Source organism: Ornithodoros turicata, chromosome 1 (genome assembly GCF_037126465.1).
Source record: "Ornithodoros turicata isolate Travis chromosome 1, ASM3712646v1, whole genome shotgun sequence".
Taxonomy (NCBI): domain Eukaryota; kingdom Metazoa; phylum Arthropoda; class Arachnida; order Ixodida; family Argasidae; genus Ornithodoros; species Ornithodoros turicata.
The window spans coordinates 21,948,320-21,971,392 of NC_088201.1; the positions used below are offsets into that span (position 1 = coordinate 21,948,320).

A 23,073-nucleotide genomic window follows, 5' to 3' on the forward strand; every position below is an offset into this window, starting at 1 on the left:
ATAATATAAGAAGAAAAAGCCCTCACTATGCGAAGTCTTTGAGTTCAGGTAGCAAAGTGGTACATCTATTATTAAAATTTATGCGACAAATCACGTAACAATGTCGTCATAAGGTAGAAAAAAAACATAGTTTGGCTACGGCTTGTTGACCGCGCGTCAATGTCCTTTTCTATTATGATTTTTTTTAACAAGATAGGTTAAAGACCGCATCTCGACGGGGTATCGCAAGGGAAACAAGAGGAGGCCCAGAGCACTCGGTGTGTGGTAAACCAGGATGCTACTCACTGTCTTGAGAGGTTGAGACATTGTGACCGTTGAGTCTTAAAAGACGGTCGCACCACCTATGTCTTTCAATGCGCACCAGGGCTCAAATCTTAAGTCGTCCCACCTTGCTATGTCCACCAACTCATAAAATCCTGTGAAATGCGTTTTCCATAAAGCGGACAGGACAATTTTATAATCCGAGACAGTTTTATGCCTATGAAACCAAGTTCGAACTGAACGTGAAAAAGGCACGTCGAATGACTTGTGGGGACTATATAATATTTGCTTATTATATGCAACAAAGAGAATCACATTCGAGGGCGTAAGTGTGTGGTAATAAACAAACGCCATTTGCAACCTTCCTTTCAATGCACCGTCCTTCAGCTCTCTCTCATATATCAACTTAGTGCATTTTCACGGAAATGAGTGATAATGTATTACGTACTTGGGTAATATGTACAGAACACATAACGATAACGGCCCACCTCTACTTACGACGTCGCTTTGGCTGTCTCTTGCATACCGTCCCACGAGCATCTCTGGCGAGCGTCCAACAGTGCTCTACAAATATGAAACTGGACCACTTTCTTGAACGTTTCTCAATGGTGCAATTTCCTGATGAAAACGTTTGGTTTGCTCACCACTAACCAAGTCGCAGTTGTCGAAGGAGAAATATGAGCGTGGATCAAGAAAGTGGATCTTTAAGCAAACATACTAAGCACGAATGTATGTCGCAACAACGTGTCCTGCTGTTTTTCAGTGTCCGAAAAGTTAGTTGACACTTAATCATTTGAAAATTTGAAACTTCGTTCGTACCAGTGAAATAGAAAACGATTTAGTACTATATACCGCGGTACTGCAAATAAAAAAAGTGTAAACCTTGGATAGGGGCCAATAAGCCAGCCTAACGTTTAAAGGCCTGGTGTTTCAACTTTCACGAACCGTGAGGAGATGACTGCGTGTGTGTGTAAGGTAGCAGTATGCGAGTAGATGTAGAGCTAGAAGGATGGCAGGAAATGACGTCAATTGAGGGTTGACAACTGAAGCGTTGCTGACCGCGGTTTGAAACCTGTAATGCGGATGCCACCACTTCAGTCCACGCCAAGAATTCTTGCAGTATTGGCATCAACTTCCTCAGAATGAGTCGGCCCAGTCTCCTATCTCCGAGTTATGTTTGCACTACTTATCGTTCGTGAGGAAAATACTTGATTTCTGGTTGTAGCATCTTATGCTGTGATTCATTAGCAGCAGGAATATGATGAATGATGCGGTGCACATTAGGTGCTTGCGCACCCTGACCTCACGCAAAGGTTAGCGTTACGAAGTCCGCGGGGCGGCCTGCTAAGAGGTCTTGTGTAATTAGGCTGCCAGGATATTTCACAACTGCAGGTAGTTTGCAAGATGCATCCCTGTGCAGGAAGATGCCGAATTTCAGTATTTCAATACTGTGCGTTCTGCAGTGGAACACGCTGCTTTCCGAGGAAGGAGTTTTTGGTTAGTGTATGACAACAGGGTGGACTCGATCATCGAGTTCCTAAAGCAATATCGTATCGTGCGCCCGCATGTGATGCACAGCTCTCGAGGTAAAGGACCGAACGAAGTCAGGGACTTGTAGTATAAGAGGATCAGCCGACCTTTGTTTCAATCCTTGAGATGCGATTCATACAGTTTGTTTGCTATTATGCTTCTTTGTCATTTCTGCAAGTGTTCTCAATAAGCGTTCAGTATTCTCTGTCGGCGTACCGTGAGATGAATACTCGTAATAGTCGATAAGATCACGAAACGATCACACTTGAGTTTGAATTTTTTTCTTTCTTTCTGAGTAGTAGATGAGATGCCCAAGGCAGCGTATCTGCCCAAAACCGATGTGGCATCTTGCTGCTCTTTTAATCAGTCTGGCTCTGGCCAGACGTGCTAGCCCTTCCCTTAGGAATCCCGAGTGTCCGTTGCCAACAGAGTATAATCAAAAACGATTGTCTTCACACGATCGTTTCGTGAAAAAATATCCGCATGGGAAACTCTGCTGATTCTATTTTAATTCCAAATGGCATATTGCATTGCAGCCATTGAAAAGTGATTGAAAAAGCTATTGAAGAAATGAGGTTTGCCAGTATAGCCTTTTCCCGGACAAACTTCGAAAAAATCACCTTTCTGCGTGGCTCTTTATCTTTCGACAGCCATTTGCTGATCGTTCATGTTTTATTTCGTCGATCTTTGTTTCGAGTGCCTCTCCTTCCAGGACGAACTCCTCATCCAAGGCTGTCCACCTTTTAAGTTTCATGTCTTGCAACCGTGCAAGTTCTTTAACTCTGGTGAACAATGCCCCTTTCATGAGGCGGTACAACCCATGCAACTGACTGTTACCAGTTCTGAAACATTTTTCAATCCGCTATCATCTTGGCTCTTCCAAACCCATCAAACAGTATATATGGTCAGCTTGTGACCTCGAAAGGCACCTAAACTATGCATACACGGCAACATGAAATCATGTTATGCGTTTGCTTCACTCGGAATCCGTGTCTGCATTCTGTTCTTGGAGAATTCCTTCACTTGAGCCGGATTTCTATCGCTGGCGTTGGTTGGCCTGTACTGTGTCGTAGTACTGGCGTCATTTTATGTTCGCCCAAGGTCCGCGATACGATATACGTGGGTAGCTTCAGTAAGGAAAGGACCGCGATACTTCGTTTGGCCCTTTGTTAAGTTCGCCTTTCCGCTGCTTACTGTAGTCCGCAGAGAAGCCATATCACCAAGTTGATATCTCGGGGGCTTTTGAGCCTCTCAGGATGTGGTGTCAGACTTGCTTGCTTTCTTGCTGTAGCTTTATCGCTTTCGTCGCTTCATTGTGTATCGACGTCGTCGACGCCAAAGGTACGCAAACAACTGTCTTAGTGTCGCGCTGCGAAACCAAATATAGTACCTGGCGGGCAATTTTCTTTCGACGCTTCCTTGTACTCAAATTTCGTTCCCACCTTCCGCTTTTTCGGTATTATCCACACCACTCACGGATCGACAAATATTGAGCTGGGTTGCAAGCGATCACGTGGCAGTATTCGTCACATACACGGACATACATCCAAAATACAGCGCGCTGTCCGCGACTAGTGGTAACCAAGGTCGTGCTGAAGACTGGAAGGTGCTGGATTCGAATCCTACCACCGGCTGTGCTATCTGAGGTTTTCCCTGGGTTTTCCGAAGACTTTCCGGACGAATGTCGGCACAGTTCCCCCTGAAGTCGACCCAGGACGCATGCTAACACCCCTGTGTCCCCCGCTCCTTCCTGCTGTCCTCTCTCCATCTGTTCACATCTGTTCGCCGCTCATAGCCACAGTTGCTTCGCGGCGCTAACACGGAATTAAAAAAAAATCCGCGACTTGAGCCAAGTACGTTGTACGACCTCCGATCTCGGCGGCGCCAACAGCGTGAAGAGCTACCAATGCTATAGGGGAATATGATGCAGGATGTAAAAATTTCTGAGACTGCGAAGCACGCAGCTGTAGCTGTTGAACTTAGAATTCTACGCGCCATATTGGATGTCATACCGAGGGTGTCATCAATGTAAGCTTCAGCGACTTCAACTCATAACACAGGACAAACGCAAAACTTCTATACTTCTATGGAGAGTCGCTGAGAACCTGAGCTGAACTATAACCAGAGCCCGGATCTTTATGCAAATGCGTACTCTTTTTCTCTGTCTGTCCTCTCGCTCCCTTTCCTTTTTCTGTTTTTCGCAGGGGTGGGGCTGGTGGACATCGCGCTTCTTTTACTATGCCTATTTTTGTGTCAGTGCCTATATGATAGCTATTTATTTTAGTGTTTGATCTGCTCGCAATATTTGACGGCCTCCTATACTTGCACCATAAGGTCAACCTTCACGCACTACTGCAGAGCTTCCTAGCAGAACTAAATCACCATTTTGAAGACCAAAAAGTTCTGAAGCAATTTTTATGTAGCCGGTAAAATTTTTTTGTGTACTCTAAACGAAGTCAAGTTCCTAGTTTATAGCAGGGCGGTCTATTGAGGTTGTAGCAGTCATCTTCATCGTCCACACCATCGCCATTGACATCAACATCAGCGAGCTTCCTTCCTCGCAACCACCAGTTCAGTAAACGGTTTTCGTTAGGAGCGGTCATCGTTGTTATTCACCTCGTCACATCCAAGCAGACATCAGTTTCCTGGTGTACCGCCTCCGCAAAACCCGTTGTCTGACGTTTGGACGGGGCCAAGTGCAGCGAAGTACGCCAGCCCTCACTTCAGCTGCATTAAATCCGTTGTCGACGGCTCCTCTTTTGACTGTGTAGTGTGCATAAGATATCTTGCACGTCGATACACTTGAAGTCGAACTGGCCCACAGGAGATTAGATTAGAAAGAAACAGGAAAGAGTTAGTTTCGACGAGAACTCTCCTGCTTGTGCGCTTATTTCACTTTTCTCGCAAAGAGCATCCGCAAGCTCCAGACTTCTGGTGAGTTCCAGTACGAAACTATTGATGTGGTAACAAAGTACAGCAGTGAATCACTCACGTTCCGGCGGGCGTTGACGCCCACACAAGTCGAGATAAACTGAAAAGCGAACTCTAGAAGAACCAGATAGTCCTCCAGTCCGCCATTTATTGGCGCCGAAATCCGTAAGCGTGGTGATGATTGCGGCAATGGTGCTGACCGCTACAGTGCATTCTGAAGTATGCTCGACGCTACTTATTGCTGCGGTTAAATGGCAGTTCTGGGCGTATGAACTACTAAACTATAAACTTTGGAAGTGGAACTTGGAGGCGGGTATAACTTGCTGCTGTTACTACGACTTGCTCACATTTCGCGGGATGACTGCTCGGTGTGCAGGTCGCAATCGATGCAGGAGGTGAAAAACCGCCAATACATTTTTGCACGTTGAAAGTTCGAGTGCGCAAGCAAGCAGGATGTGCGTTGTGCTCCCCGCCTTTCAGCACGGTTGTTCGGCTCGTGGACAACCTGACTTGGCTCGTGGACAACGTACGGCTTGTGGATTAAAAAAGAACATTGAGTATAAATTCAGCTCAGCAAGACTTTCTATGGCACGACGCATGATGTCGAGTAGCTTAGATCCTGGTCAGCAAAAGGGAAGTCTTTCTTCCATTTAGCCACATAGCTCTGTTCTGCTCAACTTTTCCTCGAATTAGCATTGGCATGAATTGAGGTCCTGTGGAATGTGTGCGACGTACTGGCTCTCTGTTGCGTGATTTGCCCGTAGCTTGCGCATCTTCAGTACTCGGGGCACCAACATACCCACTGCGATTTCATGCCAACACTGAGACAGGGTACACATGTCGTGCATATCCGGGGCCTTTCATCCGGATGCCATTGCTCAGCCAATGTTCATGAGGCTCAAATTGAGTCACTAAATATGACCTATGATGCTGCCAAAGCAGTTGAAGTGATGCGTGCTATTGTCAGGACTATGCCCTATATAGTCCGTTTAGCTCTTCTCAAGTGCAAGACGTCGGTTATCGGTGCCGAGCTGCTAACTGGATAGAACCGGCTTCGGTGGATCAGTTGGTAGTGCGTCCGCCTACTGCATGGTGCCAAGGTTGCGGGTTCGATCCCGGCCGAGGATGCCAGCAACTTGCTGACAGGGTACAAGTTGTTTAGACACGCCCGTCTTTCGCAAGGGTACAGAGCTTTCGGTACCAAGAACCATTTTTTTCTCAAGAACCCTCAGGTGACAATTAATCCACAGAGCGACCACTGCATGTGTAGTTGTCTCGCGACGTAAGTCACTATTTATCAGCTAACTGGGGAAATCTGACGCAGATACATGATTTTTTCCTCAATATAGAGCTCTCCTCTATGGCTTTTGATGAGGCCAGACTGTATAGCACAGGGATCGTGAATCTCGTAAGATTATACCCGGGACGTCACAGGCGGCTAGTTCAAATTGGTGTAAAGTCACTTTCAGCAAGTTCTATGCAGAGTTGTACACGTTACTCGAAAAAAGTAATTGATTACAATTACTGTTACTACTGCGCGAAGAGTAATTCTTTACCGCGTTACAAATTACTTCATCAAAAATGTAATTACCGATTAAAAATGTGACGCGTTACTTTTCCCGTTACTTTTAAATTGTCGGCCCTAGCAAGGCCAACAAGCCTGCAGTGTGCAAAGGTGCAGCTCTTGTTGCAAATTCTAATGAGACACCAACATACATGATAAGTGAAATTCACAAATACATTTGAAAGCAACATACAAAACACATACACGCGTTTATTACAGATTTATATACACATTTAAAACAACATTGAAACATCCGCTTCGTTTTGTTATTATTGTTATGTTCAGCCCGCACAATTTGTCAATACAGTCACCTATTTTACTGTTGCTCCAGTAGGTCGCGGTTTTAAGGGATTACCATATTACTGTGGTGTGCATGGAACACGTGTGGACTAGAGATGACCATCACAGTGACCTCTGTGTCATTGCTTCAGTCGAACTCGTGGTGGAACAAAAGAGCAGATTGGCTTGCTGAAAATGGTTGCCATTGTTGACAGAAGGTTAAAAAAGTAATCGATTACTCAGTAATTATTACTGAAAATTGTAATCAGATTACATTAAAAATTACTTGCTCACAAAATGAATTGATTACATTAAAAATTACTGACAAAAGTAATTGATTACTAGTAACGCAATTACTAGTAACGCGTTACGTACAACTATGGTTCTATGCAAAGAGGCTGCTGAAAACTAGAAGATAAATGTGTTGTGATCAGTACTGGCTCATGCGTAACCTGAGCACACTGCTGTGCTGTCTCCCGCCGGCGAATCTCTCTTTTCCTTCACCGGCTTCCCTTGAGGGCCAGTTTCAGGTTGTTTCGCAGTTCTTATACGTTGTGCACGTCATACAACTTACGTGTTTTACAACTTACATTGCAACAACTGACGACTGAACAAACAGCCATCATGATATTTGTCAACACTGGACAGCGCTATAATGTACTATTTGTCGTTCTATCAGAAACTCAAACCTGAATAGGATATTTGACTATACTGTGACATAACCCCAAATCACGCCCACCGCTGTTCTTCGCTCTGGCCATCGCGGTTGGGTAGTGGGGTAGTTAATTTCAGTAAAAGAGATGAGATGAAATGTGGTGATGAATCCATTACCTTTCGTGATCTTATATGCTCTGCTGATATGAACGGCGCCTTTCATGAACTGGGTTCATGACAACGCAGTAGGTTTGGTCAACATGAGAAACGTTCATATATGCACAGGGAAAGAAACGTTTATGAAACGCTGCATGCCGCCTAACGTTATCCTAGCATATCGTCTTATTGGCTAAGTGCCATACAGGCAGGTCAACAAAAACAACTGTGCTCCATATCTCACTGTAGCCCTTTGTTTTTCTAAAGGAGGATCCTTGGCAAAATTGCCGTTACAGAGAAGGCTAACCTTGGGGACTCCTCATTGGACGAATCTCTCAACGTACGGTCGCCATTTGTTAATGATACGTTGCTGTTTTTGTCGTTTCCATGATTTTCGAAATGATTTTGTGAGGACGTCTAATGGAAGTCCAGGCTTTCGTAAAACTTTATAAGAAGCGTTATGCTGCTTTTCTTGAACACCGTCCATTCTTTTTTGTAATTTTGTTATCGGCGCAGAGTCATGCTTGTGAGTTACGATGTCATTATTATTTCAGTATTATATCTCCTAAGCGCCTGGTTTACAACCGTTTCCTGTTTATGCTCTCGTTTATGTTCTTCCTTATTTTTAAAACTAGTTTTCGTATGAAATTCTGGAGCATGTATCTCGTAATACTCTACGTTGCGAGGAATGCCTAGTACATTCACTTTTGTATCTTTATGCAGTCATGCTGGTTTATTAATGATGGGAACGCGATGGGTAACGCTCGTATTACAACTTAAAACGAATTAATATCAAAATATATAATTATTTATTGTTGTTTTGCAGTTTGGAAAACCCATTTCTTTGTGACGTTACCGCATCATTAACCGCAACAATTCAACGGCACACAAGAGATTTGCCAGCATCAAGCATAACGTCGGCGCATGTGCAAATTTCTTTCAGACTCTCTGAGGCAGTCTCTTCCGACCGTGCATTGCGCAATCGAAATGCCCCTAGAAGTCTCGTATAGCGCCTGCAGGGGGCGCCATGAGAAGCGAGCGCGCCAGAGAAAGCCAGCCCGTGGCGGCGGCGCGTCTGTGAAACTCCAAAGGAGTCTGGTGAGAAGGAAAGCAGTCTCGAACCGGGTCCTTTCCACCAGCCCCCGCTCAGTTGGCCCGTTTGCCCTGGAAACGAGAGTACTCTCCTCGTGTGAGTGAGCGCTGACTTGCGGGCGAATGAAAACATAGTGGAGTTCGCTGGCGTTTGAAAGTGCGCTCGTGGAGTTGTGCGCGGGCTTTCGTTTCAACTTGGAAACATTTCGGACCAGCGACCTGTTTCTCACATCAGCATGTTCAGCTGAGGTTTCTGCACTAGCTATCCATCAACAAGTGTCGCGACGATGCAGTTATAGCAGTGATATGAGTGAGGAAGTGCCGGCGATGGTGCTGTCAGTGACTTGCGTTCGGTGAGATGTTGGAAATGTGTATGCCGTGATAGACGAAACGTTGTGAAGTCACGCGGTCTTGTGTGTTCACGGCGTTTTGGCGTTGCACCTGTTCAACCATGGACATCTTGCCAAGTGGAAATATCTTTCATGAACTTCAAGCAATTCATGACACTGGTTTTTTTCCTGCCCAACCGTCGCTGGAGGACTCCTGGCAACAGGTAGGTTTGAAAATTGGCGCTTTCCCAGACGTGCGTGGCTGTGACGTCTCACGAGGAGGCAGGAGCAAGTTCGAAACCAACCGAAAAAGTACCTTGCGCGTCTGACATCACGCAAATCACTTTCGGTTGTGTTGCTCCTGCTTGTCTCTGGTCCTGCGTGTACCGACTAATTCGGCGCATCGTTGATCAGATGATACCGGATCAGTTGACGATATACATGCAGAAGATGTGTTTAACCTTGTGTAGTTTTGTGGATTTCTAGGTTTGTAATTTGAACACGAGGAATGGTTTGATGCAGTGTTTTGATCTCGCGGGAACGTGCTTATGTCACAACATATGGGAAATATCATTCCGCTTCGTCTGGATACAACTGTTTAGACTGGTACCATGTCTCGTACGACAATAAAGACACGGCATTCGCTCTAATGAATTATGCATACACCCATGCACTTAGAACGCACCGTACAGAGAGTGATTGTATCGCTCGCACATTAAGTAGAGTAAAGTGAATGTGCGTTAACTGTGTGTAAACGTCGGTTGGGAAGGTCAAGCCATTGATGATAACTGAATGCTCGTGCACGTCGATGAGTTGCGGAAGTGGCGAGTTTCAGTCGAATGCGCTAGCAAAAGCAGATTGGTCTTCGCCCGAGCTCCAGCCTGTGTATGTGCAGGATGTGCCTTCGAGGGGCGGCGTTGTGTCTGCAGCTGTGAGTGGATAAATACTTTTCTGACTAGGCCATTGTCAGTGCCGCGAAGAGCCTTGAAGGTACTCAGTCTTGTGCGTTAGTGTCCGAACTGGTAGCATAATCGTCGATGTGCTTGACACAGAAATTTCACGATAGAGATTTCGTTTTTATACCATAATCGGTGTCATATAATATCATAATATATAATATAATAAGCGTTAGTAGGGCGTCCATTTTGACGCTGGCATTTTTTTTTTCTGCATTGGAAAAATGCTGAAGTAAATAAAGGAACTTTAGGAATTACTCCTAAAAGCGGAGCGCCCCCCCCCCCCCCGAAATACGCAACGACAGTTTGTCTCTGCGCAGGGGAAACGGCAACGTTTGTGACGGAAGTGTCTGTCCACTCACAAGGCAGCAATAAGGGGATTCGTAAGACCGGCTCGGACCACAGAAGAAAGCACGTGCGCCTCAACCTTGAAGTAGTACCCCCTTATTTGGGAGCGGGATCAATGAGGTCGCACCACAGGCAATAGGATAGGGAGGGAAACTGGGGAGCTGCGCAGACAGCTGACCTACTTGCATAGCGTATTCCCAAAAGGCAGCCATGTTATCCCTGACAAACTTGTAATAGACGTTTATTTGCATCGATGTGAACCTGCATTCCAAGTTTTGAGCACGGCAGGCGTGTTTCCGACAGTGATGTGGCCGTTGGCGAGGTTGGCAAGGGAACCAATAACATTGACCGATGCTCTCGCTCTTCTGTCGTCAGAGCTTGACGTCGAAGTGTGTTCAAGGGTTTGTATCTCACTAGAAAATAATATCTTCCTCGATACTCTCGCGTGCAATACCATGCATGCATCATGTAAAGATCCAAAAATCAGATGTCGCTGCCCCTTTAAGTATTAGGTACACCCATCTGAAAAACGCTGGAGCGGTAGGCACTACTAGCGTGGGTGATCAAGGGCCGGCATCGCGCCACTGCTGCATTCGAGACCTTCACAGCCTATAATTTAGTTGCATTCAACACTGACAAATTGACAAAGTAAACAAGGGCAAAAAAACACTTAGTTGTGCCGATATGAACTCGCAAACCAAGTTTTACGGCGAGTGACAGTCGCGTAGTGAATTGGATCAGCCGATACCGGAACTGATGCTTCTGTGACGTCACGGAAGGCCCCTCCGCCAGTGGAGCTGCCGCCGGCACGTGCTTCTGACCACTAAGGATATGGCAGAAGCATCTGTGATGTTGTGCTCAGCGGTCTGTATCTCGCTAAGTACGACTCGTACGAAAATAGCTGTTGTTTGCTGATTGCTCTGGCGTACAGTACAGGCCGCGCATGTCGCAGAAGAAAAGGAAAATCATATCAAAGCGATGCAACCGCTTTGAAAGTGCTATTGTTGATCTTACAACTGCGTTGCATTGGGATCAAAGGATAGTTGTTGAGAAAAAGTCAGCGAGCTCGAGTGGCGTGACACGAACCCCCACACCTGTGTGCTGCCAACACACCACACTGACATCGCGTGACATGCAGGAACTCGTTCACAAAGGCACGGACCGACATTCAAGCTTCCCTTTCGTACACATTCCCTCGTAGTTTTCTTTTCTCTTTCACACACACGCACAAAGGGGCGTGCAGCAGCTTTCTATTAGAAACGTAAATCACGGAGGCTGATTCAATGATTAAGACAAACTTCCCAAACAACGATCAAGCAACTCTTTTCGAGGTAACCGTTAAAATTACGAGCCTGTTTTCACTTTCTCTAAAGAGACGGTCGCATCCGTTCCAGTCGATTCCAAACTACTTGTATAATGTCCTTTTATTCCTCGTGGGCCACCGACCACGGTGTCGAAAATCCCACACGAAATAGTGGCGTTGTTTTGGCTGTTATTCGGTGGAATGCATGGCAAGAGCAGACGCCGGATGTTGAGAGTTTGCCGGAATTCCCTCTCTGGAACAAACCAGAAAACGTCACTCCCTAAGAACCAATGAGGGCGCGACTTGGAGAAAAGAAATGCCGCGGCCGTGTGTGTGCGTCTCTACGGCGCCTTTCTCCTCTGAGCGCCGCCTCTCACTCCTCTGCTTAGGGAGTGACGTCATGCCGAGGGAGCCTGCGCAGCTGGGGAAGCAGTGCTGACCTTTAAAATTCGTTCATTTAACATCTAAGCACTTTTCGTACAAAAACATTAGATGGGTAGATTGTTGGCCGATGCCGAACATAGTAGTATCTGTTTCATAGATGGGTTTCCGGATGCGAACGTCCCTTTAATCGCTCACAAAATGAGTGTGGACCACAATGCGTGCGTCCTCGACCAAAACCCGCGCATCGCTGAGCTGCTGTTAGGCAGTTTTAGAACAAGGCACCCAAGTGCTTTGGGGCCCCAAACAAATAAGGAGTCGTCCCTGCGCATTGCGCAAAACACTGTTTGGGTTCTGAACATGCGCGGTGAAGACCCCTTAATGCCCCAAAGGCGCTTGGGTACCCTTTTCTAAAACTGCCTATTGAACCTGCTGCCGTTTCCCGGCCGTCAAATACGGTATAGGCGCCGTAGCATTTGAGGAGTGCGTTTTTGTTCCGGCTCACATTGCGATGGTCGCTGTCTGAAGGTGCATGAACAAAGTCGTTATTCGAATTGGACCATATTACTGTGATGCGAAAGGAGTGTTATGCGTTACGATCCCCATCTATTCCTTACTGGGATCCCGGTCTGAATATAAATTGCTCCTTTTACGCAGTAACTTTAACGGCTTCTGCCTTGTAGGGCTCTGCCGGCGATCTATTTCTCCCCTTTATGTTGCCGTCCATCGAGCGACTCTTGTTTCCGCCATTGCGGCGCTGGAACGTGTCTCATCAGTCACCTTCTGGCGTCCCACACGTTGAAAGTAATGCAAGCGAGTTTTTGTCCTCTTTTGAAGTATTTTATATAATCCCCGGGTGCTTTGCCCGCACTTGGGCCGCATTATGTTCCGTTATTTATAGACGCTTGCTTCGGGTTTGCTTCCGCGGCTGTTAAGTGAGCGGGCTATGCCTTCCGGACGCTCTATTGTTTTTGCTCCAGAGGACTTGGTTTCGAGCGAAAAAGAGTCCTTTATGAGCGGAAAGAGCGTGCAATGTATAGCTCTATAGTGGTCGTATGTATGTGCCTGGATAGGGATACCGGTGTGGTCGCACATTGAACGACCCCTTTCAAAAAGAAGAAGAAGAAAAAAAGTGCAGACGAGGGTCAGTCTCAGAATGACTCGAGCGGTTGGGGCTCTTTATGACAGCGTGGTTTCCATGAAGCTTACCTTGCTCTTAACGGCCACAGTGAGAGCAATTGCGTCATTTTCCCATTGAGTCTCTCAGATTCCTATCTGTTCGAAGGAAAAGGAAAGCTAGTGTTGGGTAGAGAGAGGTTCTCGTCATCCTCTCCATTGGTTGCATTGTAGTGTTGAGTGGGAATATTTAGCAGCGGAGGGCAAGTCACGTTTCGGCCTTCTCCGGTGAATGCGGTGTATAAGGTAAGCAGCTAACATTCCTCTTTTCGTTTTGTGCCACGGTTGCTGGAAGCTGGCGGGACTGGCAAGCAAACACTGGGTAATTCATGTGCTGTAGCACGTCGCCACTCCTTGGGACGTGCTCCTCCGTTTTTGTTCCTGTTAGACGGCTGCTCGTGTCTCCCTTCCTGCATTACGTCCATATACTTCCTGTGCGGATGGAACGTGCATCGTTTGCATTACACTGTTTACTGCTCAGTCTACACACCCTGAAGATTTGCGTCACGCGCCCACCCACCATATTTGACATGCTTGAAGATGCAACCTTGTAGGGTAATGGGGGGAGCTTAATTAAAAGACAGGAAGCCCCGGAGGTCAGCAAAACGGCTGTTACGCGTGAGTGAGGAACTTTTTTTTTTTCCCTTTCAAGATTCGTCCGTATATTGTGTCTCCGGACCGTTAACAATGGACTGGTGAGGTTGGGTTACCAGTGATCTTCGTGCTTTTGTCAGCGAATGCCTTCCGCCAGCTTCATACGACACTGTATGGGGATGACTCGCTTGAAATGGAGCCCGTTCGCAATGTCGAGGCGTCCTTGACGTTGCGCAGCTACACAGAGAGCGTGACAGCGGGCTAATGCACGGCTCCTCGCCCATGGAGTTGACGTGGATCGTATCAGATTTATATCTCCACCCGCTTGAGATGAACAAAAACAGGCTGAAAGGAACTAAAAAAAGAACAGGCAGCGTGCTGTTTAAATTTGTGGGTAACTGTTACCGCATAACGCTGATCTAGACACTAAAAAAAAGGGGGGAAGTAAACGCTCGCGAGCAATTACAGCTTCTAGCCCCCAAAATTGTAGTTACTCTCCAGTTTAGTCTGCTGACCTCGAAACGTACTCCCCATCGATGCAAGCGGTCCATGAACTGCATAAACTTGTGGGGGGGACTGATGCTGGTGGCAGTGCATTTACTCTCCAACAGTTAATTTTTTCTTTAAAAAAAGAAAAGAAACTCTTATTGAGTGTGGGAAGTTTCACGTACGAAGTGCGATGAAGTGTGCTTATAACCACCAAGTACTCGAAAAGCAACTACGGAAAATGAGTCGCTGTCGCACATTCTCAAAGTTCTTCAGCAAGTTCTTTTCTTGTCCATCTGTATAGTTGTGTCCGCGGCCCTCTGGGTGCGGCTCGTTTACAGTTGGTGCAGTTATCGCATGCCCATTCGGAAACCCGTCGTCACGTCCAAGTGCTTCCAGCCAGAGTTCGCGTCGTCCGCAGGGAACCACACCGATTCCCTCGTGAGTGACTATAATGACATATATAAACACGTCTTTGTGTGGGGTCTTTGTCGCTAATTGCTGGGCAGCAGCCAGTTGTCAGACATGAGCCACTGTAACGATAGCCAGCGAAGCTGCCAATAATTAATGATTGTACCCCGCCAGTCTCTTCTATACGCACAATTCTGTAAGGCGTGTTCCTCTATCGGAAATTCGCCACTTGTCACTTTCGTCGGCAATATAGCTCTAACAGTGCGAAAGACGTACTCTATACAACTGTAGGGGGTTAGCGCTAAGAGAACTCGCTATGATTGATTGAGATATTTAAAAAAATATGGAGATGTTAGACTCGACAAAGTCGGGTCAGGCTCCTCCAGAACTCGTGCATAGAAAAGAAAGTACAAAAACCAACCTCGGTAGCTCGCTATTGGATTGGATATTTCTTATTAACGTACATTTAAGCGAAGTATCTCTTTCACTAATGTGGTACCCGAACTCAGTTTTCGGAGCCGAAGTTGATGAAGGAACTTTTGGCGTTTGCAGAGATAGCTACACGGATTTCTGCTCTCTAATCACCTTTTATTTGCGATACAGCACTCAACTTTCTCGCACCGTTATTCAAATTCCGTTTCCTTTCATATACTCGAGCGTGCAGCCAGCGATCGAAGAGATTTTGGCCGTATAGCTGCGTTCAGCTTTCATCGACCTGCTTGCTCAGGCTCAGCAGCCGACGAGCTTCTTAATTCTGGTACACAATGGCTGGTCCCTATCGTCGAATTCGCTGACCGCAAATGAGCCTCTGCGTTCTAAACGAAACAAATCCTTTCCTGGATAGCTTTCCAAAAGACTTTGTCGCATTATTTTGTGGTCACTTCATTCATACGTGATGCATGCGGATACCATTTTTGCATGGGTAAAGGCGGTCCTCGGCGACTGAAAAAAAAGAAAAAGGAGAAAGGTGTGTTGTACTCTACCGCTTCTTCCTTCGCACTCACCCCTGCATTGACGGGTTCACATATCTCGTAATGAATGCGGAGACACTGGCTTAGGCAGTGCGGAAGTTTCACCCTTCACTCGTGATTCCGTCCTGAACCCGCGATGCATGTGCATGAATAAATAAGCTCGCAACGCCCATAGGTTTCGTCCTTTTGGGTGCGCTGCAACGTTCATCTACAACCTCCCGAGATCTACATGTAGAAGCTTCACTCTCTTGCAGTCTTGCACGTATTTATTAGCGACGAGAAAACTGGTGGAGTTAACCTTTCTGTGCAGAGAATATTGTATACTTTGGAAAGTAGGCTTTCAGGGGATTTCTGATTAAGATATTTTTGCGAATCTTAATATTTGCTGCGCGAAAAACAAAGTAGAGAGAAAAATTATGAAAAAAACAACAACAACAACAAAAGAACTGTGCTATGCATGTTCTGAGGGGTACGCAGCGCAGTAAAAAAATGCAAGTTCCAATCGTGGTCTAATGCGATTACTGTAAAAATCACCCGTGAAGTTTATACTTCTTGGACTGGACTAATGAGCGTTTTATTTCTCTTCCATACGTACCTATCACACGGACGCTGGAAGGTAATCCTTAGCAGGTGGTCACTTGGATTGCAGTCCATGCAAGCCGAGCTCCGCGGACATAATGTAAAACCCCGAGACTATATCGGGAACACGAAGGGACAGACACAACACGAGGTCGTTCGCGACACTGATACCTGTGCGTGGACTTTATGCAGTCTCAGATCAAATACAAAGGAGAAAAAGCGGGACCCGGTTAAAATTTCTTTGAGATACTGTCTAGAGGAGATGGTGTTCCTCTGCACAGTATCTCAAAGAAATTTTAATCGGGCCACAACTGTTACTACGATGCATACTGCTCTGTGTTCTCTCACGATGGCGCAACGGTCTGCAGGTGTGGCATGTTGGTGAATCCTTTTGACTACCGTCAGTGTTTTGACGGTAGAATACAACGAACACGCTGTCTCGAGCATCACGAATCCATGAGTAAGAATGCAGGTATTCCTCGTAAATGAGGCCATCCCTTGTTGGCAATATGCCGCCTGCAAGACAGCATTACCACTAGGCCCCGTCATTGTACCCGAAGGCATGCCAAGCAGCGAAGAATGCGAACAGGTAGCCAGTTCTCGCCTCTCGTTCCACCCCTCGTTAGCTCTGCTGTTGTCACATTTTTTTATAGCGAGTTGCGGAATGAGCGAAGCGTACCAAGATTTTCGTCTCGCTAAGAAGCCTCTAAAATGTTCATTTGCCTTAGGGGTCAATAGCGTTGGAGTAGTGTATACACGCCCGATGGCGATATCGATCTCTTCCTATATTGTTTCCGCGCATTTAATCAAAGTCTCATGTTTGGTAGGAGGTTTGCTCCTTCTACCTTCTTTCATATTGCTGGTGGTTGCGTAACGCCTGGACACGGTTCCTGAGCTACATTTTATTTTATGGTGCCTATGGGTAGAATGTTGCGGGTGCGGACGCCGGAACAGATGTGAAACAAGTTATGTGGTTGTCGTAGGGAAAGCGAAATTGGAGCGGACACCTACGTATTGCGTTCGCTGTTACCCATATCGGTCCAGCCACCACCAACACGCATCTGCGGGGGTTGCTTGTTCCGCTTTTCACTTTTTTTTTTTTTTTTTTTTTCAAAGTCCTCCCCTTGCGCGTCGTGACTGCGATCGCAGAGGCATGTGGTATCCACCTTGTATTAGAATATGTTGATAAAAGGTCCGACGTAGGGCTTATTGAATGCGCAGAAAAATGTCCGAAAGCATTGGCTCAGCTTCAAAAACATAAGCTGGACGCGAACCAGCACTCAGGGCTGTGGGTTAACTGCGTCCCATACGAATGAAGTCGAAAAGACACACATTTAAGAGAGAGAATGAAGAGTGAAAATATTTGATACACAGGCGCTTGCATCGCTCCCCCTTTTGTTTTCTTTGCTTGCGGTTGTATGTTTCAGACATGTTACGTTGTGTGAGTGTGGCAGAACCGGAGAAAGTGCGTCCGCCATATTTCATGCTCATCCCGAACTCTGCGAGTAGGCGTTTTGGACGAGGGAAGTGACCGTCAACTGTCGTTACGTGCGTGCGTTCATACGTGTACTCAGACGAGTAGAACTTTTGCGACTCCGACGTGTTATCCGGTGCGCATTAGGTGACGTTAATGATCCTCTCTCGAGGCCCACACCGTTGTAGAGTTTTGAAGCATATGAGCGGCGCGATTCCAATAAAACGAGACGGAGCGGATAGTGAAAATTATGCGGAACCCGTAGCATAGGGGGAGCAAATGAGCTCGTTGGAGACTCTCCACGCCAGGCGCACCTGCGGCTACCAATCTGTATGGATGTTCTCCCATATCCAGTGCGGTGCAATTTTAGATCACAAGGTGTTCTTGCACGAGACGGGCTTCTATGCGGGTCACCGCTTCCCTGTTGCCTGCCAGGTGTTGCGGGAAATGAAGTTATTCCACCCCGTGCCATCCCTGCGGGTTACGTGCGGTCAAATGCGGTATCTCTTGATACGATTCCGCACGTGGGTGGTCATGACTCAAGGGGAAGCGCCGTGCTCCCGACGGGACTTACTTGGGGGCTACTAACACCATTTGCACCGGCCGCAGCGTACGGTTTATAGGAAGAATCGCGTTAGTACGGCCTAGCTGGGAGCCGCCTGGTACTAATGGGGTGGACGGATATGTTCGCTTTGTTTGTACGCGTATCACACTGTTGTTGGTATGCTGCGGGTGTCGCGATCGAAATGGTGCCGCGTGAATGGTAAGAGCATTTACGAAGCAGAGGGGTTGGACAATATTGATGCAGTTGCTTATGTTGTTCGAGTGAATTCTGTTTGTTAAGGATAACTGTATGAGTTATTGCGGTTGCTCTTATGCGCGCCTCCCGTGGTTTCGATGGGAGGGTGATTACGATGCAGGTGTATTCACCCATTTTGGATTTAGTTGAAAGCCAAGCTTGTTTGAATGCTATGCTCTACAGCCTATACACAACAACGTACATATAACGCGGACGGCAGCCGCGTACGCGAGCTTCTAAATGTAGGCTGTTGCGTCGGAGAATCGTGAAGGGAACATATGCGAAGCCGATGAGTCATCTGCTATGCATGTGGAGAGCGAATGTTTGTTTCCTAGACAGGCGCTCGCAGACGAATAGTACTCGCGTTACAAGTTGTTTCTAGTGTTTATACTGCCGTTTCTGTAATGAACAACGACAGATATACCTGGACGAAAAAGATAATGAGATGGGACCTCAATTGTTATTGAAGCCGCGTGCCGACACAATAATCGTGTTCATACGGACAATAGAACTATATTTTGCTCCACGGCGATTATAAAGGAATCATGGAGCATTGCATTACTCTCTGCATACAAGGATGGACGCACATTCCCGCATCGCAAACTGCGACTCGAGGAGGGGGGGGGGACTATGTGAAGAAAAAAGAGATTATGCAGGGAGGTTGGCCATTACAAAATTTGAACCCACTACTCTGCATTCATAGGTTGTTAACTTCCAGCAAGTATACAGCGAGGTGCTACCGAAACGAGGGCCAAGTTTGTGTGACACTGTCAAATACAACGTCAATCTGGTGTACGCAGCCAGAAAAACTAAAGTTCTGGTAAAATGTTCGTACGTGATTTTCTCGTCGATGACGGCTGAGTAATAACATCCTTCCAGGGTCAATATCAGAAAACTCAATCTAGAAACGTGACGCTGCCAATCAACCAGCGTGATTCGTGACGTAACCGTGCAGCCCTTACAGGAGGGAAAGAGAGAAAGTGGGGCCAATTTTAAAGCATTTTGTTATCTATTCTGGCTACCTTGACAGGAGAGGACGAGGCCCGAGGTGAGGGGTAACCAGCTGTCACTCTTATCAACGAGTGGAGGGCCCGTCGCGACAGCGGCGCTGCTCAGCGTGCGCCCATGTTTTGCCCTTCAATAGCTAGAAATAGTCTCAAAGCCAAGGTGTTGCTGTTTGAAACACATTCTGAAACTATCTTTTTCCGCCCTTGGTGACTGGCAAAAAAGGACCATCTTTCCTCCCTTAGATATGATAGTCATTTCAGTTGTCAGTTCAGTCATTTCAGTTCAGGAGCAACAATCAAGCTCTATCGATAGTCCTCTAATTTCTCAAAGAGTTCGTCTCTCTTGTCTTCGTGCCCTCTCCTCGTACTGAAAGAAGCGTACCTGCAAGTTCATTACACCATTTCCTCTCACTTCTTTGCTCAACTGTAATTTCATCTGGCGACCTTAAGTAGAAGATGGCCTCCTCATCAACTGTCTTTGGTAGCGATTTAAAACGCGTCAGGAAGAAAGCAAAAAGGGAAACCATCTCGCGTCATTTTCATGGTATTCTAATGGATTGATCGATTAGTTGTCAATGGAAAGGAATGAGTCCATCTCAGACACTCGCGGGTCAAAGCAGACTCCGGGGATCCACTGGTCGATGGAGCACACCTGCACATTCCAGGAGCCGGCTGAATCGTTTCCATGTGAGAAGAGGCAAAACGCTACGTTTGGTCAGCTGCGCTGTTTCCCCTCTCGATTGAGGGATTTTTTTTCCTCGTCCCGCTGGCGCGCCGTTATCGCTTTTATCTTTCCCGCTAAACCAGTATATACATATAGAAAAATAAAAGTATTTGTGTGGTCGTTCCACACGACCTTCGAGGATCGATGTAAGCGCCTCATCTTCAACAGGCGGCCCAGATACATATGCGCTTTCAGGCGACAGTTTGGTCTTCAGTTACTTTCTGGTTTCCGTTTTGCCGTTTAATTTTAGATAGGCGGTATGGAAGGGCAATTGACTACGGCAGGAGGCTGCCAAAGCACACACGCGTCAAATAGGCCACTGGCACTTTACCAGCGTGTGTGGTGAAAGAAAATAAAGGGCATTGCAAGTCGCTGTACGGCAAAGCCTACTTGAAGTGTAAACAAAACCAAAGAGGAGGATTATAAAATCTACTACATACGTAGAATAATATCAATAGAATGAGAGTACATGTGGTAGGGTAGAGCTGAGAAGAGCACAAAACAATACAACCATTAGAGTCAATGCTAAGGTTAGACAAAACCACGCAGGCAGTGTGTTAAGGTGAGAAATGGCACCTTATGCGTAGCACAAGTGCTGATAAGGGGCCACGGCTGTCTAAAATCAGCACTCCGTTGTTTATCTCATCAAAAATCTCCAGGTGATGCAAGACTACTTCTTTCGAGTAATAAACACGTGCAGCATATGGTGCACCCTAAAATACAACATTGGCACAACACTTTCAAGTGCAACCGAAGTAACATTGGGACGACGAAGTACTGACAGGCGATTTTAGTTAACCGTGTCCCGAACAGTACTCTGTATTAGAATTGGTTTACATTTGCTGTAACTGATCGTTTTATTTTACTACCTGGCTGTTTTCTTCCTGTGCATCCACGCTTTCTTTTCCCCCCTCAGAGGGACAAAAAGAGGTCAGATTTTCCGCTTTCCTTTGTCCCCGCTTAAACTTTTGTTCTTCGCGAAAAAATAAAAGAGGGAGATAGAGTGCGATTCATCGCAGAAATCAGTTATAAAAACTTGTAGTTATAATGCGTTAGCGCGGCAGTTATAACGCGCGGACCCACGTACGCACATATTCGCTCGAGACACTGTTTAGTGACTCTCGTCCATTCTGGAACCACTAAATTCACCTTCTTCAGTTCACTAAAAGCCACTTCTATAGCGTTCCATTTCCTATCACGCGCTCACTCGGAAATTGAAGTTTCCTCAACGCGCTCTTCCATATAATGTGAACGTTATCATTAACTCCAACCTCTATGGCTGTCGCCAGGTAGCGCTCCGTGAGCGTATCGAAATGAAGCATTCTTGATCACCTCTCCCTCGATAGGGAAAGGTCATCAAGGGACCCCAGAAACTAACACAGAGAACTTTCTAAAGCCAAGTGCACGGTTTGGAAAGCTCCGTGATAAGTGTGTCTTCTCGTTGTCGCAACGTGACATGTCGGCACAGTTCCCCCTGAAGTTGGCCCAGGACGCATACTAACCCCCCCTTGTCTCCCACCCCTTCCTGCTGTCCTCTCCATCTGTTCATGTCTGTACGCCGCTCATAGCCACAGTTGCTTCGCGGCGCTAACACACACTAATAATAATAAAAACAACGTCACAACTGTCTGTCGACAGAATTACTTGACTACAGGACCAATATCGCCTTGCGTAAAAAGGTCTAAGCATTAATGTACCCGGTGAGAATGCATGGTGCGAAATTAATGGCACGGGTCACCTTTTGCACAGCACGCCGCGTGTGGCCTTCCTGAAGCCCCCTGCGTGGTGTCCCATAGACAGCCGTTCTGCACTGCTGATCGCAATTCCGCTGGTTGATATCCGATGTTAGCTATGACGTTTCACTCGATGTTACACCCGTGAGTCTCAGTACTGAGCTGTGCGGAAATGACATTTTAACGAACGTCCTCAGTAAAACTGGACCCAAGTCTACGCCAGTGCCGTCCGCCAGGGGCCAAAGAAATGGTCTTGAGGACAGATGTTCAAGTGTACTCGATGAACGCTCACTGTCGACGGTGTATTTGGCGTCTTCCTGGCGCAGTCTGCTATTTTGAGGTTGGGTTGAACAGCCAGGCGAATTGGGTTGAGTTTCTTTTCCTGTTCGTCGGCAACCCCATGTTTGTTTTAGATTTCTATTACATTTCTTTTTTTATCACGGTAGTTAGCATTTTTCGTCCCACATGCTGGAAGCGTATTTATGGAAACACAGTATGGAGCCGAACGTCCACGTGTTTCCAAACGTTTGACATGATGGGCTACAACAACGTGTCCCTATCATCTGAAGCCTTGCACTGCTTGCGACATACTTCTCTGAAATTGACAGCTCGCGGTTTATCCTGTCTGAAATCCCCAGGTGTTGCAACGTCGTTTCTTCCGACTAATAGACTGCCCACCCTCAAGCACAATAATGGTACCTTTGCATGAAGATTTCAGACAAGTGTGTTGCAAGCGGTACATCTGCGTCTAACTCGGCATCGGGAGACATCGACAGTGCAAACTGAACCCCTCTATAGATAACACGCCACGGATAGGACTATGGTGACAAGACGCACGTGCCACTACACCTATACATACAGGCATAAGTCCGTTCTCTTTGCAGGGCAGCATATATCGTTTCGTATCAACCAAGTATTTTTTCACAGATCATGCATATGTCTGCGGTTGAGTACAGGTGCTATACTGAGCTATACCGTGAGATAGACGAGCGGCACATAAGACAAAAATGGAGTCGTATGTCAGCGGTGGTGCAGCCAGTTGCTTCACAGCTCTTTTGTGCGAAAGCAGAACTTTCTGCAGGCCTTATGAGCCTTGTGAGTCTTAAGGCTTGACCGCAGCATCATTCTCCATATCATTGTCTGCAAGGTAGTAGACACTCTGGGCTTTGCTTCTGCCGGTTTCACAGAGCGGTGTGTTGAACGCGGGAGTAAGTTGTGAAGCAGTTTGTAGGTGGTACCGGTAGGCTTTTTCGGAGGACACTAGGAACGGTTTCTCATTCTGTCATTTACCCGTTGCTGGAATAGCGATCACCGCAGTTTAGACGTGGAAACTTC

General features: G+C 46.6%; 2 protein-coding genes across 2 annotated transcripts in view; one reads left to right on the forward strand and one right to left on the reverse strand.

Annotated features, from left to right (window-relative positions):
• Positions 1 to 7,497, reverse strand: part of LOC135377629 (uncharacterized) — a 64,561-nt gene extending 57,064 nt beyond the window's left edge. Inside the window, exon 1 of the mRNA XM_064610194.1 lies at positions 7,397 to 7,497. The gene's annotated coding sequence lies outside the window, so the exon portion shown is untranslated. The remainder of the gene's footprint in view (positions 1 to 7,396) is intronic.
• Positions 7,498 to 8,230: 733 nt separating this feature from the next.
• The window catches only part of LOC135377631 (Krueppel-like factor luna), a 199,729-nt gene continuing 184,886 nt past the window's right edge, over positions 8,231 to 23,073 (forward strand). Inside the window, exon 1 of the mRNA XM_064610197.1 lies at positions 8,231 to 9,020. Coding sequence (XP_064466267.1) covers positions 8,919 to 9,020 — 102 coding nt within the window. The 5' untranslated portion in view covers positions 8,231 to 8,918. The remainder of the gene's footprint in view (positions 9,021 to 23,073) is intronic.